This window comes from Canis lupus, chromosome 2, assembly GCF_048164855.1.
Source record: "Canis lupus baileyi chromosome 2, mCanLup2.hap1, whole genome shotgun sequence".
NCBI classification, from domain to species: Eukaryota; Metazoa; Chordata; class Mammalia; order Carnivora; family Canidae; genus Canis; species Canis lupus.
Window position 1 is genome coordinate 19345338 of NC_132839.1, and position 20121 is coordinate 19365458.

General features: G+C 34.7%; 1 protein-coding gene across 1 annotated transcript in view; it reads right to left on the reverse strand.

Moving 5' to 3' along the window:
- The window catches only part of ADGRV1 (adhesion G protein-coupled receptor V1), a 520471-nt gene that overhangs the window by 374904 nt on the left and 125446 nt on the right, over positions 1 to 20121 (reverse strand). The window contains exons 39-48 of the mRNA XM_072791879.1: positions 19003 to 19096; positions 17019 to 17097; positions 16778 to 16916; positions 15992 to 16133; positions 11164 to 11426; positions 8840 to 9015; positions 7930 to 8054; positions 5098 to 5255; positions 4866 to 5012; positions 4186 to 4293 (exon numbers count right to left, since the gene is read on the reverse strand). Coding sequence (XP_072647980.1) covers positions 4186 to 4293; positions 4866 to 5012; positions 5098 to 5255; positions 7930 to 8054; positions 8840 to 9015; positions 11164 to 11426; positions 15992 to 16133; positions 16778 to 16916; positions 17019 to 17097; positions 19003 to 19096 — 1431 coding nt within the window. The remainder of the gene's footprint in view (positions 1 to 4185; positions 4294 to 4865; positions 5013 to 5097; positions 5256 to 7929; positions 8055 to 8839; positions 9016 to 11163; positions 11427 to 15991; positions 16134 to 16777; positions 16917 to 17018; positions 17098 to 19002; positions 19097 to 20121) is intronic.

A 20121-nucleotide genomic window follows, 5' to 3' on the forward strand; every position in this document is an offset into this window, starting at 1 on the left:
AAAATTTTCAACAATTGGGAACCTATGTGAGACTGGCAGTTAGGGACAGAGTGGCCTTTCTGCTTATGGATCTAATTAACTGATAGGGAAAGGCAAATGATAAACATATCAATAATTAAATAAATATACTATTAATTGAAACAAATGCTGAAGGTAACAATTGGGATATGAGAGGTAACTGACGTTACTAGGGAAATAAAGTTACAAAGAATGACATGACAAAGTTTCTAAGGCAAAACATGTTTGTCATAAACTGAATGAAGATTGGTCCACCTAGAAGGCGGTTGATAGTGCTGAGGGATGAAGACAGTAAGACTGGAGAGATAAAATCTGAAGGTATCTTTTATTAGACTGACCATATAATGTATCATGGGGATCATTACAGAGCAAAAGGGACAAAACTGACAATTATATCAGGACAACAGACATAATCCAGTCCTGTGCTGGGTAGATAAAGAACTAAAGTTATGCTACTTATAGTCTATGTTAAATAACTTAGAATTTATTCTATGTATAATTAGAAATCATTGAATAGTTTTAAAATGAGGCATAACATGAAATAATTAATATTTTTAAAAGACTACTCCAGCCACTGGATGGAGAATGGATGTGAGGAGTCAGAGATGAAGTTCAAAGACCAGTTAGGAGGCAACTCCGATAGTGTGGGAGAGAAATAAATGATGGGACCTGGGCTGGGGAGGGAGAAACAGAGATGGAAAGAAATATCTGTATTCAAAACATTACTGGGAGAGATAATTAAAAACTTTAATGAATCATATGTGAATGAATAAAAATGCATAATCAAGAAAGATGTGTGTCAGTATTTTGTCTTGAGCAACAGCATTTTTTAGGTTGCTATTTTTTGAGAGGAAAGCAAGCTTCGCAACAAGTTTCACAGAGAAAATCAAAGTTCAGTTCAGGATATGTTAAATTTTAGATACTTAAAATACATGTAATGTGGAGATGCCAATCAGAAGTTAGATATGTAAGTCTAGAAATTAAGAGAAAAGGCTACCAAGAAAAGTGGAAGACAGTCTATAGCTGACACCTAAAGACAGAGGATTGACAGAGGTACCTGGAGTGAGTGAAAAGAAATCTGAACTAAAACTAAACCTGGAAAACTCCAAGACATCTGAGTTCAGAAAAGGGAAGAGGAAGCAGCAGTGGAGACTGGCAGGGGTGGCACAGAGAGACAGGAGGAGAATCTGTGTGGTATCTTAGAAATTAGGAGAAGAGGTGTTTGAATTTGAGGATGAGGTAGCTGTCCCATGCTAACAGGAAGCAGCCCAAGACAACCACAGAAAAACATCCAGTTGTCATCAGTGACCATGAGGTAAGACAAAGCAGGTAGACAATTCCTTCAAGGTGTCTAACCACAGAGGGGAGAAAACAAAGGAAACAGAAAGTAGAAGGGGGTGAGATCAGGAGAGAAATTTCTTTTGAAGCTTGGAGATCCTGCCTTTATGCTGACTGCAATAATCTGACAGAGACGCTAGTGATGCCAGGCACAGAGGGAGTAACTAAACCCTCTGATGTAGTACTGGAAGTCCTAGCCTCAGCAATCAGACAACAAAAAGACATTAAAGGCATTCAAATTGGCAAAGAAGAAGTCAAACTCTCCCTCTTCGCCGATGACATGATACTCTACATAGAAAACCCAAAAGTCTCCACCCCAAGATTGCTAGAACTCATACAGCAATTCGGTAGCGTGGCAGGATACAAAATCAATGCCCAGAAGTCAGTGGCATTTCTATACACTAACAATGAGACTGAAGAAAGAGAAATTAAGGAGTCAATCCCATTTACAATTGCACCCAAAAGCATAAGATACCTAGGAATAAACCTCACCAAAGATGTAAAGGATCTATACCCTCAAAACTATAGAACACTTCTGAAAGAAATTGAGGAAGACACAAAGAGATGGAAAAATATTCCATGCTCATGGATTGGCAGAATTAATATTGTGAAAATGTCAATGTTACCCAGGGCAATATACACGTTTAATGCAATCCCTATCAAAATACCATGGACTTTCTTCAGAGAGTTAGAACAAATTATTTTAAGATTTGTGTGGAATCAGAAAAGACCCCGAATAGCCAGGGGAATTTTAAAAAAGAAAACCATATCTGGGGGCATCACAATGCCAGATTTCAGGTTGTACTACAAAGCTGTGGTCATCAAGACAGTGTGGTACTGGCACAAAAACAGACACATAGATCAGTGGAACAGAATAGAGAATCCAGAAGTGGACCCTGAACTTTATGGGCAACTAATATTCGATAAAGGAGGAAAGACTATCCATTGGAAGAAAGACAGTCTCTTCAATAAATGGTGCTGGGAAAATTGGACATCCACATGCAGAAGAATGAAACTAGACCACTCTCTTTCACCATACACAAAGATAAACTCAAAATGGATGAAAGATCTAAATGTGAGACAAGATTCCATCAAAATCCTAGAGAAGAACACAGGCAACACCCTTTTTGAACTCGGCCATAGTAACTTCTTGCAAGATACATCCACGAAGGCAAAAGAAACAAAAGCAAAAATGAACTATTGGGACTTCATCAAGATAAGAAGCTTTTGCACAGCAAAGGATACAGTCAACAAAACTCAAAGACAACCTACAGAATGGGAGAAGATATTTGCAAATGACATATCAGATAAAGGGCTAGTTTCCAAGATCTATAAAGAACTTATTAAACTCAACACCAAAGAAACAAACAATCCAATCATGAAATGGGCAAAAGACATGAACAGAAATCTCACAGAAGAAGACATAGACATGGCCAACATGCACATGAGAAAATGCTCTGCATCACTTGCCATCAGGGAAATACAAATCAAAACCACAATGAGATACCACCTCACACCAGTGAGAATGGGGAAAATTAACAAGGCAGGAAACAACAAATGTTGGAGAGGATGTGGAAAAAAGGGAACCCTCTTACACTGTTGGTGGGAATGTGAACTGGTGCAGCCACTGTGGAAAACTGTGTGGAGGTTCCTCAAACAGTTAAAAATATACCTGCCCTACGACCCAGCAATTGCACTGTTGGGGATTTACCCCAAAGATACAAATGCAATGAAACGCTGGGACACCTGCACCCCGATGTTTCTAGCAGCAATGGCCACGATAGCCAAACTGTGGAAGGAGCCTCGGTGTCCAACGAAAGATGAATGGATAAAGAAGATGTGGTTTATGTATACAATGGAATATTACTCAGCTATTAGAAATGACAAATACCCACCATTTGCTTCAACGTGGATGGAACTGGAGGGTATTATGCTGAGTGAAGTAAGTCAGTCGGAGAAGGACAAACATTATATGTTCTCATTCATTTGGGGAATATAAATAATAGTGAAAGGGAAAATAAGGGAAGGGAGAAGAAATGTGTGGGAAATATCACAAAGGGAGACAGAACATAAAGACTGCTAACTCTGGGAAACGAACTAGGGGTGGTAGAAGGGGAGGAGGGCGGGGGGTGGGAGTGAATGGGTGACGGGCACTGGGTGTTATTCTGTATGTTAGTAAATTGAACACCAATAAAAAAAAAAAAAAAGAAAAAAAAAAAAAAATAAATAAACCCTCTGATGGCCAGAGGAGCCTGGCTTTTATAGATGGAAAGCTTCCTTCATAACAGGACAGAGGAATAAGACTATGTTGCAAGAGAGTTTCTGAATTTGGTCTTCAAAGATGACTAAGGTCCTCTCTTGCAGTTTTCATTTCAACAGTCATTAGCTGAAAATGAGGAGATGAGAAGCAGGTATGGGAGTCTGAGAAGTGAGAAAATTATCAAATAGGCATTATTAGGATTAGGAAATGTAGTTCACTTGAGAAATGTGGAATTTCTCGGGTGATGGTAAGTGCCCATTTGGCAATGTTAATCATGAATTTTTAGTTATACCATCTGTCCAGTTATATGATTTTTCTCCATAATGTTTTCCAATGCCATTAAACTCAAATTAAATATTCATGCTTATTACTACACTTGCTCTGGCTCTTGATGACAATATTGAAAATTCTATTGTGTAATAATTAACTGTGACTAATATCTACATCCTACTTTATTACTTTACCACAGTCAAATTATGGGGGGGGGGCTTTATACTAAACCTACAGATTACATCTTTGATGAGTTTCAAATATACTATTTTTTTAAATTCACTTTAAAACAATCAAACCTGAGTTAATTCGGAATCATCTCTTTGACTTGCGACAATTAAATAATCTTGATTGTCTGAACTAAAATATTTTACTTGAGAACTTTCCGAAATAATGATTGTTTGTACCTGCAAGGAAGACAAAACCAAGGGAATAAATACTTAAGAAGAATTTTAGTAGGAAAGGCTCTGAATACAGTACTAGTATGAGTCACTATTTGAAGTTTAAAACTTGAAAAATCATTCTGAGCACTAGGTATGAATACGTAGGTATCATTTCAAGACAAACAGAAATATTCCTGGACTAAGACACTCTGCTAAAATGTGTATCAACTTATAAAAAAATTTTTTTACATTAATATAAAATATATATTATCTTCCATTTAGATCAATCTTACAAATCTGATTTTTCCTTTAAATAAAGCAATCTAGGGATCCCTGGATGGCTCAGCGGTTTAGCGCCTGCCTTTGGCCCAGGGCGCGATCCTGCAGTCCCGGGATGGAGTTCCACGTCAGACTCCCGGCATGGAGCCTGCTTCTCCCTCCTCCTGTGTCTCTGCCTCTCTCTCTCTCTCTCTCTCTCTCTCTCTCTCTATATATATATATATATATATATACACATTATCATAAATAAATAAATCTTTAAAAAATTAAAAATAAATAAATAAAGCAATCTACAAAAAAATGAAAATATTTTTTACCAAGAATAATTTGAATCCAGGTGTGAACGTATACACACTGTGAACAGAAGGCTTTTCGTCACTTCTTTCTTCATGAGTAATCACAAAGTAAGGGGAAGGACCAATATTAAAGGCCTCACAAGTTTTAGGATTTTCTATATTTAAATCCTAGGAAATAAGAAATAACAGTAATTCATGAGACATCCAAAATTTACATGTACATTTTATGTACTATAAAATGACTGATGTTTACCTCAAGTGGAATAAAAATCCCTTGCCAACGATAAATAGTAGAAGACAATTTTCTTAACATTACACCATATATTGAATCTTCCAAAGTAAAGAAACACCAACCAGAAGCTGATGCATCCAAAAAACTCTGAACTATGGAAAACACAGCATCCATTCCCCCTGAAATACATAAATCATGATTTATTAATGTGTTATCCCTTCAAAACTTTATGTCAAGTTTATTGTTTAAACAGTGAGACAAGTGAGTTTGTTACCAAAAACAAAGATCCTTCTATGATGTGTGTGTGTGTGTCAGAGAAATTATAAGCTAGAGAACTTAAAAATAACTAAAAATAATGATTTTCTTAAAAATTGTTAAAACCCTGATCCAAATCCACATAGGCTTTTCCAAAGTATATTTAAAATACTAAATATATATTTTAAAGGGAAATATGCTCTACATGATTTTTATTAACTTTCATAAAGATGATGAAAATATAATTGAGAAATGTTTACATAATATATAGTTTTATAGAAACAGGCTAAATGTTGGGTTTTAAAAAGTTACACCATCAAATTGAAACTATGCCCATCCAGTGATTTCTCAGATATCAAGGATTTCTTATATATTTCTTATGTATATACACCAAAGCACACTCACCTACTTTAAATGGTTGTTAACTTTTTAATCAACATGCTATCACAAGTATAGGTCCTAAAATTCTGTACCACATTTAAACAAAGAGAAAAACAAAAAATCCCTATCCCATGAAGAATAATTTTTAAAAAGCTTTATGTTTTATTACACCAGTTTCCTAAAGAAAGTTCTTTTAAATCTTAAGCTAATGGTGTGAACAGCAAGAACAAATGTCAAGGTTGAAATTTAGGCCCCTTATAAATCATTGATCATTTTCAGATTACCAGTTCAAGAAATCATGTAAATGCCTCATATGTACTATCCATTAGTGATTTCCTTTCCTAGAAAACCAGTATTTTCATTCCTATTTTGTCATCTTTTAAAGGTACACCACAGCTTTCACACTGATTCTTAATGTTTTACATTCAAGTCCTGACCATCTGGCCCAATGCTTCCGTACCATAATTCAGAAAGATGGTGAAAGAAAAATAAACAATGCTGACATTTAAGAATCTCCAACATGTACTCTCACAACTACTTCTAAAAACACATGCAGATCTCAAACAATAATGAGATAACTATGAAGTAGAAATCATAGTCTTTCTTTTTTGGATCCCATCTCCTCCTGTCTTTTAGACAATTATACCACTACTGATGATCTCTTTCTGTACTAAATATTCAATCTCTCTCTACTTAATAGACCTTTTCCATCAGCATGTAAATATGCTCAGGTCTCTCCAAACTAAACAAATGAACAAACAAACTCCCTTGAATCCTATACCACACTACCTCCTTTGCTTGGTCCTACCTTCTCAGTCAAACCTCTTGAAATGTTTGCATACATTTGAAGATGCCATTCCTTTACCACCATTCAAAATATTATTCAGTTCCTATCCCTCTACACAAATAGCTCTTGCTATTTTATTCCTTCTCTACAATGGATATTTTTTTGGTTCTTATCTTACTGGGCTTCTACACCAGCAACTGACACAGCCACCATTCTTTCCTTGTTCAGATACTCTTGTGCTGCTATCTGCAATCCCACATTCCCTGGGTTTCTCACCAGGTCTTCTCCATATACTTTGCTATAGCTATATCCTCCTCTTCTCCTTGGTAACTCAATTTGAGCCTACTCAACTCAATCTAGGTCCTCTTCCCTTCTCTACCTATAGACCCTCTTCCCAGGTTTTCACACCAATTTACATGCTAAAGATTTCCAAATTTATCTCTGTAACAGAGACTGGCCTTTGAGTCTGGAGAAACTTCTCAAAAGTAACTCAAATGCATAATATGTTAAATCACACATATTTTACTCCACCTCACCAAAATAATGCCTAGTTCCCATTCAGACTCCTCTTCTTACTAAAGATCATGACTCTCCCTCTAACCACAAAAGCCAGAAATCTAGGAATCATCTCTGGTATCTCCTTCATACCTAATCCATCACCTAGATCTAGCCAGCATATGGGCTGACCTTTTGTTTATCTCCCTTCATCCACTCTTTCCTTCTGTGCCAAGTCATTCTTTCAATGGTATCAAGAATGGTATCTTTGAAATGCAAATATAATCATACCACCCCACAAATACACACAGCAACTCTCCTGACAGCCTAAACCACTCAGAGACTTTCAATTAACCCTACAATAAAGACTAACATATGTAACATATTCTTCAAGTTCTTGAACTATCAGGTCTTACCTAGTTCTCCAAACTCAACACTCCTCCTTATTTCTAACCCTAATGTTCACTCTACAGTCTTCACGAATACACTCTTGTGTGCCTCTAGACTTGTGTACCTGAATAGCTTCTCACTTTCTTTCCATGTCCCTCTCACTCAAGACTTTGCAGAATCAATCCCTAATCATCATTAGGTCCTAGTTCAAACACTGATACTCCTGAGAAGCATTCGCTTATGTTTTCACAACACTGAGAATTACTCCTTTAAAATATTTATTATAATTTTAAGCTACACACTGGTTTTTACTTATTTGGTTTTTTTTCTGTCTCCACCTATATTCTAAGCACCATGAGTTCAGTATCGTGTCTGGCACATGATAGGCTCTCAATAAATATTTGTGGCTATGATAAAAGAATTAGATATCTGTTCTCCATTTTCAACAGATCCATAGGATACAATTCATGGGGGGAGAATGTACATCTGATACATGCAATCTTTCTTGGTTATGGAATTTTGTTTTCAAAAGAAATCAAACGTACTCATGCCAAAAGCTGTTTCAGATATTGTCTCCCATTCCACACTCACATCTAAATCGATGCCATTAGTGCGGGACACATTTAAATATACAGTCCTGTTGGCTTCTTCAATGTCTACAGAGGTGGCTCTAAAAAAATGGATTGCAGAAAAGCAGAAAAAGAACATAATTTCTACATATTAAATACATACATCACATTGCTAGCATATATTTAATATACTTTTAAATTTACATAAGCCAAGGTGAGATTCATCCACAAATTTCACATGGCAGGAAAATTAGACTCTACAGCTCAAAATATTCATTTATGAGGATTAAAAAAAGCACTAGGATCTGATACTATGATCTTAAGAAAATAATCAGTCAGTAACTTCATACTGTATATTCTAAAAAAAATAAAGTTTTGCCATTCCTAGTTTCTTCTCATATAATCTAAAAACATCACAAAGAAAAAAAAATGAATCCAGAAATTCTTAGTTTATTACTAAAACTAGATCTACTGAAGTTTTTCTAAGAAATAAAAAACCAAATATGTGTCTGCTTCCAGAAGAATTTTCAAACTACAATCATATTAATATATGCTTGAAGAATCATTCATTTGGTTTGAGCAGCTAAATATTTTTATACTATTTCTTGCTTTTTACTATTATTGACAACACAAAACTGTGCAAGCCTTTACCTGAAAGTGTGAATTCTGAGGAAATAAGAATTCTAATAATACCATTATACAGGACATGATTAGGCTTTTGATGCTCCTTGTTACAAGAGGGCATAATGTTTCTCAGATCTATCTGCCAGAGCTCATTTTAAAAGTCCCCTTTGAAATAGTCAATTTCCCTCTCCACTTTCTTTATGTCAAAAGGTATTTCCTACCTAGCTTCAGAAGTGACAATTTCCTTATGAATAAACTGTACCTATTTGCAACTGCAGAGATACTGAATAACCCCAGAGGGGCCTGATTTTGCAAAACTGTTATCAGGGTTTGAACATGTGCCCCCAGCCTGGCACCTCCAGTTGGATTAAACAAGGTGCAAACAAAATGCTCATCCATCTCTGGTTCAGTGTCCAACATGGCAGAAATGCGTAGGGCCTGAAAACAAAATCAAAAGATAAAGTTACTAGACTACAATATTTCTGCAACATAGATACAAGGAGATCTGCTAAACATTTTTGACAACAAAATAATATGTTTTGGAAAACATGACTTCTTTTTTATTTTAATACTGATCCCTATAATATGTAATAGTTATTATGACTTTCAAGTTATCAGTTTCAAGATTTTCAACACTCTGATATATTGCACTGTCTAAAAATAAATCTCATGATTTAAAAATAATATGAAGATTAAGAAAATAAATTTAGGTCTTAATTTTTGCTAATTCTTTATCTTGCCCTAGTTACATAACTGCATTAGTCTCATTTTAGTGTAGGAGTCACTGAAAAAAAAAAAAACAGTTATAGCCATAGTAAGCACAAATTAGAAACAACTCACATGTTTATCAACAGAAAAATGGATAGACGAATAATGGTCTGTTCAATGCATTGCTACTCAGCAATAAAGAACCACCAACTACTGAGGCATGTAACCAAATAGATCAGAAAAAATATGTTGATCAAAAAAAGCCAGACACAAAAGAGTATACACTATATGATTTTATTTATATGAAGCTCAAGAATCAGCAAAATTGAGTCTTCAGTGACAAAAATCAGAAAGTAGTCTCCTCTGGGGAGGGCAAGGACCAGAAGGAAACTTCCAGATGATGGTTATGCTCAATATTATAATCTGAGTAGTGGTCACATGGGTGTGTGTGTGTGTGTGTGTGTGTGTATATATATTTAAGTTGCTGACCCATGCGTTTGAGATTTTGGGACTTTACTGTTTATATTTCAAAATAAAAACATGAGGAAACAAAGACCATTATGTGGGTGAAAGAAAAATCTATTTACTCCAGTTTGCTTTAAATTTTAATTTGCTTAATGAACGGAAAGATCTTTAAACACATTGTGAAAAAAGTCTCTAAAGAAAAAAAATAATAAAAATATACAAAAAATTAAGTAAATAAAATTGTAAACATTTTTAAAAAGGAGAAAAAGCCTGAGAATGTAAAGCAGTGGAAAATTCATTAAACACCTTAAATTTGAATTCTTTTATATCTATATCACCATGTAGATATTTTTATTTTTTTTATTTTTATTTTTTTAATTTTTATTTTTTTTTATTGGTGTTCAATTTACCAACATACCATGTAGATATTTTTAAATCAAAGGTTCAAATTTCCAAGAACATAAAAAATTGTACATGCAAATAAATATGAATTCAAAAATACGTTGCAGTGTACACAAACTGATCACATAGAAAGTTAATTACTGGGTAGACTCTTTTTAGATGAAATAGTTTTGTTGATTTTTTTTAAAGATTTTATTTATTTATTCATGAGAGACACAAAGAGAGAGGCTGAGACATAGGCAGAGAGAGAATCAGACTCCTTGCAGGGAGTCCGATGTGGGACTCAATTCCAGAACCAAGATCACACCCTGAGCTGAAGGCAGATGCTCAACCGCTGAGCCACCACTTTATAATTATTATACTTAATATGTCAAGCTTAAAAATTATCTTAAGCTAATGCGATTAGCTACTTCAAACTTAAATTGTTTTAAAAAATCAAATAAAAAATAAATAAATAAAATTTAATTGCAGGAACAGAAAGTTATCAATACACAAAAAAAGGAGTTTCAGAAGGTAAATTTCTGTAAGTATAGATCACATTTATAATTAAACCTAAGGCTAGTATTTTTTTTTCCAATAAGCTATTCGTATTCACATAGGATATTTGCCTCTCACATAAGCAGGCTAAAGTAAGCAATTATATTTTGTCAAATGAAAATGTGACCAAAAGGATGACTTGCTAGGGTTTAGTGACTATAGTAAATGGCTTGGAGTTTCCTTTATGTTTTAAGAATAATACAAAGTGAAGTATGCTACTTAAATACTTAACATTTACAACAGCACTATGTGCATTTTCCTTATTTGTATATTTCACTACCATATTAACAGAGCAAACTTCTCTAGCAGCACTCTCTGGAGACTATATAGCACTTGTTAACACTTTCACACAGTAATTTAATCTTTACCTGTCATCTAAGCTAAGGGTACTTTTGTTTTCTTTCTAGGACCTAGGGTGCTCCTCTAAAATTATTCATAAATGCAATTCATTCTCATTAAAGCCTCATACTATACCTTGAAGCGAACACCTTCTTCTAAGACAATGTAGCCTTTGGAAGGGGTCAGATCTTTGGACTCCATGGAGGAATTTACTTCTGTCACAATGAACTGAACTGTCACGGTTCCAAACAGTCCTTGCACAGGTTCCCGAACAATGTACAATACTGCAACACTCTCCTGTACGTAGAGAGCTGTTGGTTCTCTTAGGAAAAAGTGTTCACTGTTGTTAAATGATAGGACTCCAGAGCCATCATCGTTAGCAAGGATAGTAATTAAGGCTGTTGAAATAAAAATATTAAAGCAGTAAATGAAAATAGAGTGGGTTATAAGTACTGGGAAGTATGTAGATGTTTCATTATAAACTAGGCCAATTCTTCTCTAGATCACCTTAAAAGCAAGGGAAATTTTAAAAGGCATTTAATAAAATTCCTTATTTACTTATGATATAAAAATAGCCAGTAATCTTGGAATAAAAGGCAGCTTCCTCCTCAACCTAGGAAGCCGGTAACATATACCTTACTCAATGCTGAAACATCAGAAGGGCCACCATTAATAACAGAAACAAGACAATGCCTGTCATTACTGCTACTATTCAGCATTGTCCTAGAGCTCTGAGCCACGTAACAGGTACAAGAGCAATGAAAACAAAGAATTGGTACACTATTTTCTAGACAACATGACTGGCTTCTTAGAAAACCAAGAGAGGGATGCCTGGGTGGCTCAGTGGTTGAGTGTCTGCCTTCAGCTCAGAGCGTGATCCTGGGGTCCCAGGATCGAGTCTCACATCATGCTCCTGCCTGCTTCTCCCTCTGCCTCTGTCTCTGCCTCTCTCTGTCTCTCATGAATAAATAAATAAAATATTAAAAGAAAAAAGAAAACCAAGAGAAAGAAATTATTAAACTATTGTAAGAGTTCAAAATATAAGCTGAGTAACCTTTGAAAACCAAGAGCTTTCTATTTTTGCTACCACTAGTGATAATACTAACAATGGAAACAACTAATACTACTGAGAACTTACTAACTGCTTAAACTGTATTAATTCATTTAATCCTCACCACCCTACACGGTTGATTTTATTACTGTTTTCATCTTACAGATGGAATGACTGAAGCACAGACAGGTAATCTGTGGAACTTCACAAGCTAGAAAGTGGTAGAACTAGTGTTACTAGTGCTAGGAAGTATGCTACGGAGCATGCGTCTAAAGGTTATTATACTATCTCTATACATCAGCTGTAACTATATAAAAAATATAACAGAAAAGGGACATCACTTATAATAGTAGCAATACTTAGGAATCAAGGTAAAAAATACAGAACCTACATAAAAAAAACATATAAAGTGTTAAGGCAGGACTGTGGCAGATTCTGTGTCCCACCCATACCCCCTGCGGTAGTTCGTCTTGCCCTGGCCTCTCTCTAGCTGAGGACAGCATCAGCTGATGCAGGAATAAGGCCAGAACTCCTGGAGACCGAATACTCAAGAACATCCTCAAACAGTGAAGGATAGGAGCTGGGGAATGACTAGCCTAGCTCCCTCCTTTTAGGACAATCGCCCTGAGCTCTGTTCAACTCAGTGTCCATGGACTGAGCTCCAGCTGCCCAAAGCAGTACCCCTTCATTAGCACGTCTTCTATCAGCTTTCCTCTCTCTCTTTCACTTCTTCCCTTCTCACTATGCCTCCAGAGATCATCTCCCAAATAAACTACTTCCACCCAAATCTTTGTCTCAGGGTTTGCTTTTTGGGGAACACAAACTAAGGCAATAAAACAAAAGAAGATCTAAATTAATGGAGAGGTATGTATCATATTTCTAAATGGAAAAACAATACTATAATGATGTTGAGTCCTTCCAAATTAACCTAAAACTTCAACCCCAACACTATCAAAACAGTGTCTTACAGAATTCAATTGGTTGATTTTAAAGTTCATAATGGAAGACATCTGAAAGAATAGGTGAGATGATTTAGAGAAAGAAAAATAGGGATCCCTGGGTGGCGCAGCGGTTTGGCGCCTGCCTTTGGCCCAGGGCGCGATCCTGGGGACCCGGGATCGAGTCCCACGTCGGGCTCCCGGTGCATGGAGCCTGCTTCTCCCTCTGCCTGTGTCTCTGCCTCTCTCTCTCTCTCTGTGACTATAATAAATAAATAAAAATTAAAAAAAAAAAAAAAAAAAAAAGAAAAATAAAAAGTATTTGGCCTAAAAAAAATAATAAAATGTCTTTCAGAACTATGACAAATAAAACTGTTATTAGTACATGAACAGGCAAATAGAACAGAGTCCAGGAAAAACAGATGACACAGATAGACAAACAAAAATAAGTTTTACATTGAAAATCAATGGAAAATTGATGTCTCATTCTCTATAAAGTTTTAGGGAACTGATTATACATTTTAGGAGAAAAATCAAGTTGTAGCCTTACCTCATTTGCCACTAATGAATAAATTAGTGATATGTTACATAATTAAATGTGTATCAAAATTATGAAAATATTTTATAGCTTTTGAGTGGAAATATCTAAATAGCATTTTAAAGCATATCAGAAAATATATGATATTTTAAGTATTTTAAACAATTTTAAATAAAAGACATCATACTAAAAGATAAATGAGGGACTGGGAGAAACTACAACATTTAATAAGCAAGGGACTGACTTCAGAATATAGGAGTTATTCCTATAAACCAGAAAAAGTAGATGCCACAGAAAAACACAGTAAGAGATATAAAAATCTAATCACACAAACAAAAAACAAATTGCCAGGATCAACCTAATAAATGAACATGGAAATGAAGAAAAAATGTACAATACAACCACATTTCTTTTATACATTAGAATTTTTTAATGTTAAAGTCCATAGAAATTTCTGTTAAGAATGTAGAGAAACAGAAATTTTATATACACATTTTGGAGTGGGAGTAACATAGAAGGTAGCTGATGTCCTTTCCACTCAACACTTTGTACTCAACAGATGTACTTGGTTCTTCACATATACAAAGATTTACATATAAGAATGTTTATTGAAACTTAATGAAAATTTGAAAATAGGAGCACCTGGAGGCTCAGTGGTTGAGCGTCTGCCTTTGACTCAGGATGTGATCCTGGAGTTCTGGGATCGAGTCCCACATCAGGCTCCCCATAGGGAGCCTGCTTCTCCCTCTGCTTATGCTCTTCCTCTCTCTGTGTGTCTCTCATGAATAAATAAATAAATTCTTTTTTTAAAAAAAAAAGTTTGGGAATAGTGTAAGGCTGATAAGTGGGGCATAGTTTAAGAAATTACCCACTTCCAAAGCACTTATTATTCTGAGGATTATTTTATATTTTAAAATAGAAAATTACAAGCAGGAGATCCCTGGGTGGCTCAGTGGTTTAGCACCTGCCTTGGGCCCAGGGCATGATCCTGGAGTCCTGGGTTCGGGTCCCGCATTGGGCTCCCTGCATGAAGCGTGCTTCTCCCTCTGCCTGTGTCTCTGCCTCTCTCTCTCCTCCCTCATGAATGAATAAATAAATAAATAAATAAATAAATCTTAAAAAAAGAAAGAAAGAAAAGAAAATTACAAGCATAACATAAACAGAGAACAAGATATTATTTCCCCCTACTCATGGTGGTGGGCATGTAACCTTCATAATTCCAAACAGAATTATATTAGGACTTCTTTAAGAATGGCTTGAGTTTGAGTGCTCCTCTTTCCTATTATGTGGAGTGTAAAAGAATGACGTGAATAATTATCTTGTGACAAGTAACATTGGCCTTATAATGAAGCCAATACTCCAAAAGGCAAGGAGAGGTGGCATGTTAAGTCCTGGTCCCACTTCATCTATAGCTGTATGTCTCTGGACCCATAGATTAAATGAGCCAATAAACTATCTTTAAGTCCACTTGAATTGGGTTTTCTATGGTTTATACATAAAAGATTCTTAACCAACACATTATGTCCATTCCTATAACCCTTTACATACAACCCACTAGGTTCTACAACAACAAAAAAAGAGTACACTTCCGACATACTCTGAATTTGAAACAATGGCCATTGACTCAAGAAAGTTTCGAAAGACTTAGAAATATCAATCTGTTTCATTAATATGGCAAGAAAAGTGAAAACCAGTTCTTGGGTTATTCAAAATTATTTCTTTTTTCTACAAATCAGATTTTTTTTCACATAAGGGCCAATAATTTAGGAATACAAAGGTTAATTAGGTCAAGGGAATCCCAAAGAACAGTCAGCCACTAACTTAAACAAGAGGTTGAAGAGTAAGTCCACCTGACTTATATATTACCATGGGAACTAAATTAAGTGACTTTTAAAGAGCCCTTCCAATCCCATAGTTCTGGATTTACATGAATTCTCCTCTCTTTTTTATCATCTCTAAGCAGTCAGTAGGATATCTAATAAGCAGTAAACTAGATGAATTTTCATAACAATTATGGCCCCTATAACATCTTAGGTGTCAATATACTTCAATTCTATGTGGAGATAATACAGCAATGGGATGACATCAAAACCTTGTCATTCCCTCTATTGTTAAATAGGAAACCAGAGCAGTATTCAAATTTCAAATGAAAGACATTTACAAATTAAATAAAACCTATGAAAGCTACAGAAATGATTTAATTTCTTACTACCTTACTACCAACCTACTTTTTTGTTTCATACACACCACACACACACACACACACACACACACAACTACTGTTATACTGACACAAGAATTCCAAAATGTCTACTATAATATTTTTAATTCTAAGCACAGAAAACTATCTAGACTCCCTAATCCCTCAACATCTACCTCCATATTAGGAAAACAGCATGAGTGAGAGTGAACTGTGTATGAAAAATTATCAAATACCTATTGTTTTTTCTCCCAGCTCTAGTCCAGGAGAAGGATTTGTTAAAATCAGCTGAAATGTTTCATCTCCTTCTGGAATGTCATCATCAAGAATCATGATATCAATATTTTTATACCTTTCTCCATCAACAAAATGAAGAATCTGGTCAAGAAAGTGAGAGTAGATAATATATTTAAATACAGTGTTCAGTTTTTATAGGATATTTGACAGGAAATACAACATGGGTGGCAACATGAAATGAGCTATTTAAATAAAAATAAGGGATTTTTTCCCTTAATTTTTGATCTCTTTTTATTTAAATTGACATTAAGTTTAAAAATTAAAACTTGTGGAGAAGAGAAAAAGTAAGTATTTGACTAAAGAATAAAAGGCATCAGACACAAAAAAGCATTTTAAAACACTAATGGTATTTCAGTAAATTAAAACAAAGAAATAAAAGATTTAAAATTTTCAAGAAGCTCAAGAAACACTCTGGAACACTCTGATAAAATATGATGACAAATTATTTGACACGATAACTTGTGTACACATTTTCAAATATTGCAAAAAGATAGTGAATAAAATAGTATCAAATATTAAAACAAAATGGATGAATAAAATAAAATGCAGAATAATATTTAGAACTAAAAATTCAATTTACAAATTTTACCAAAATAGTGAGGGAAGCTATTCCACAATGTAGAAGTCTTCTACCCTAATTTATTATGGAATACATAATAGTTTATTACTTTAAGATTAATTTATTTATACAAGACCCAATTCAGTATAATTCTCAAGGATTTCACCATTGGGGTGAAGATGTAATCCAGCCCCAGCTGTGCTTCCAAATTCTGGGCATACACAAACAAGGAAACGTGGCCAAGAGTCCCTCTGCTCCTCTGGGCTACCAATGTTACACTTTCTTTGGTTTCATTTACTTCAAACCTAAAATAAACAGAATACATTAATCTTTTCCTTATTAGCTTTTATTCAGTAGATAAGGAATCTGACACTCAGAAAAGGACTCTCACACAGCCTTGGTCTTACCTACTATGTTGCCATTCAATTATGCCTCGAACACCATCATTGGCATCAATAATAATTTGTGCAGTCAAGCCTTCTGAATCTGAAAAAAAACAGAAATATATTTTTAAATAAAAATGATTACAAAGAAGATTATTTGACATATAGATCACATAATTTTTCATATAGAAATAGTCAACATCACTCAAAAGATGTTTAAGAAAATAAAGATATCAATGCTTATGCTATCTGATTAAGAAAACTTTTTGCTAACAAGAGCATTGACTTATAGAAATCTAATGAACTGAGAACAATATAAAATAGGCACCTGAGATTATGGTTTTATTTCTATTAATTTAATAAAAAGAGGAAAGGATAATAGAGATCATTGGGAGGAGTATAAAGCGCAAGAAAAGAGAAAGAAATGGGAAGAGACAGGCAGGAAGTGCTGCAGAGTAAAAACAGGTATAAGAAGGAGATGCAGGGAGAGACAGGGATACAAGTTGGGACAGGAGGGGAAAAAGGGGAAGAGGTTAGGGGGACAGAGACTAACAGACTCAAGTAAATTTCTCTTACCCCTTTTAATTTTGTACTTTGTCTACCAAGTTTGGTATGTTACCATCATTCATTATTCAGTATTGAAATATTAACCAACTCTGTTCCTGTTTAGTTTTTTAATATTTTTGGCCTTTCCCTTTTAAAACTCAGAGGCTCTACTTTACTCTTAGAATACTTATGGCAGCTGCCTAGGTGGGGATGGGATATAGGGAGAGTGTCGTTCTCTCTGAGTAAAGAGAACATTACCAAAAAAAAGAATATAAAATAAAAATCTGCCCATCAGACTAGGGGCTACAAAGCACAAGCCCAGCTCCAGCATCTCCTAGCTGTGTGGCTCCCAGCACATTACTAAGCTTCTCAAAGCCTCAGCTCCCTCATTTGTAAAATGGGAAAGTAGAAGGAATGATGGTACTAACAAATAAAGCACTTGAAATGGGGGCATTAAGAAAGCATTAAACAAAAGTTAAACTATTTAAATGACCCCTAATATGAGTATAAAGAAATACAAAATATCCATTAGCTTTATTTGCATTAATAACTATCATCTAGTAAATGCCTCATATCAACAGCCTAGTCACTGGAGTCAAATATTTCTTTTGCAAAAGAACTGAAACTTTTCAAATAATAATAATAATATGTTAAAAACTGGTGATTCCCTTCCATTATTTCCAAAGGAAATCCTTGTCATACGGAGCCTCAAAAGTGAATAAGGAACCCTTGTTTCTTAGCTCATTCCTCTTGGCCATGATTATCCTCCTTTAACCCAGACTAACCTGCCGCCTAATCAGCCTCCACCCTGTCCAGAGCACATTCTAACCAAGGGATGGGGAAGAGGCTATCACAGTGCTATTCATCACCACCACCTCCTGGGCTATCACACCTATAAGTTTCCACCAAATCCCTGATATTAAATGTCTAAAACGCGAACAAAAGTTTGTGTTTTAAAATAAAAATACATCTTTTTAATCTACATAAATTTAATCTGAGGTTCAAGTTTTACCTTTCAGTCTGTAATGAATTAACTGAGTCTTTTCTAAAGCATGAAAAAAAAGAGGTAAAAGGTCAAAAAAGAAGCAGAGAACATAACAAGCAAACAAATGTTCTGCTTAACCTAAAGGAAAATAAAATCATCTGATACTCTGGAGATCTAATGAAAACAGCAAATGAAATTTTAAAAGGAAAAAATGCCTTCCTAAGAACCGATTCTATTTTGAAGATTACAAATTCAGTTATAAATAGTTGTAAAATTTAAAATTTAAAAAGCACCACACAATAATTAATCCTTAAATGTGTTTACAATCTCCAGTATATAAAACTGCAATAGATGACACTCTCTAAATTAAAACAAATCTAAAAGCTCACCATATTTTCTTCTATAGCTGAGATTAACAAGTATTACAGTGATCACTTTACTTTGTTTGAAGTGAATAAATGAAAACAAATACCATACCTAGTCTAGGAGGAAATGAAGTTAAAGAAGCCATGATGAGGTCCACATAAGTTAAATTCACAAGGAAATATTCTTCTAGTTCTGGTATGTCATCCTGCAAAAATTATATCCATTAAATCCCCCATAGTTATGTTCTCAAAGTAATAACCTCTCAAAAGCAGCTTTTAAAATTATCTAATAAATATATATATGCTTAAACATGCAAACCTAGAATAAAAATATTTAAAATTTTAAAAATAAACATGTATTGGCTCTGATTTTTTTCAGATTTGACACCAAAAGCAACAAAAGCAAAAATAAACAAATGGACTATATTAAAATTAAAATGATTCAGCACAGCAAAGGAAAACATCTACAAAATGAAATGGCAACCAATGGAATGGAATAAAATATTTGCAAATGACATATGTAATAAAGGGTTAATATTCAAAATATATAAAGAACTCATACGACTCTGCAGCAAAAACATAACAAAACAAAACACAACAAGTCTGGTTTAAAAATGTAGAAAGAACTGAATAAACATTTTTTCAAGGAAGATGTATACAAGTGGTCCATACATGCATGAAAAGGTACCCAACATCACTGATCATCATGGAAATGCAAATCAAAATCAAAATGAGACATCACCTCACATCCCTTAGAGTGACTATTATCAAGAAAGACAAGAGCTAAATATTGGTGAAGGTGTGGAGAAAAGGGAATCCTTGTGCATTGTTGGTGGAAATGTAAACTGTGCAGCCACTATGCAAAACAATATGAAGGCTCCTCAAAAACTTAAAAATAGAACAACCATATAATCAGGTAATCCCATACCAGAGTATATATCCAAAGGTAACAAAAACAAGATATCAAAGAGATATCTGCACTCCCATATTAGTGGAATTATTCACAATAGCCAAGATATGGAAACAACTTAAGTGTCTATCAATGAGTAAGTGAATGAAGAAGATGTGGTATATAGAAACACAATGGATTATTCAGCCACAAGGAAGATGGAAATCCTGCCATTTGCAAAAAACATGGATCAATCGAAAGGGCATTGTGCTAAGTGAAATAAGCCAGACAGAGAAAGACAGATACTGCATAGTATCATGCAGTATCAGTGGAGTCTAAAAA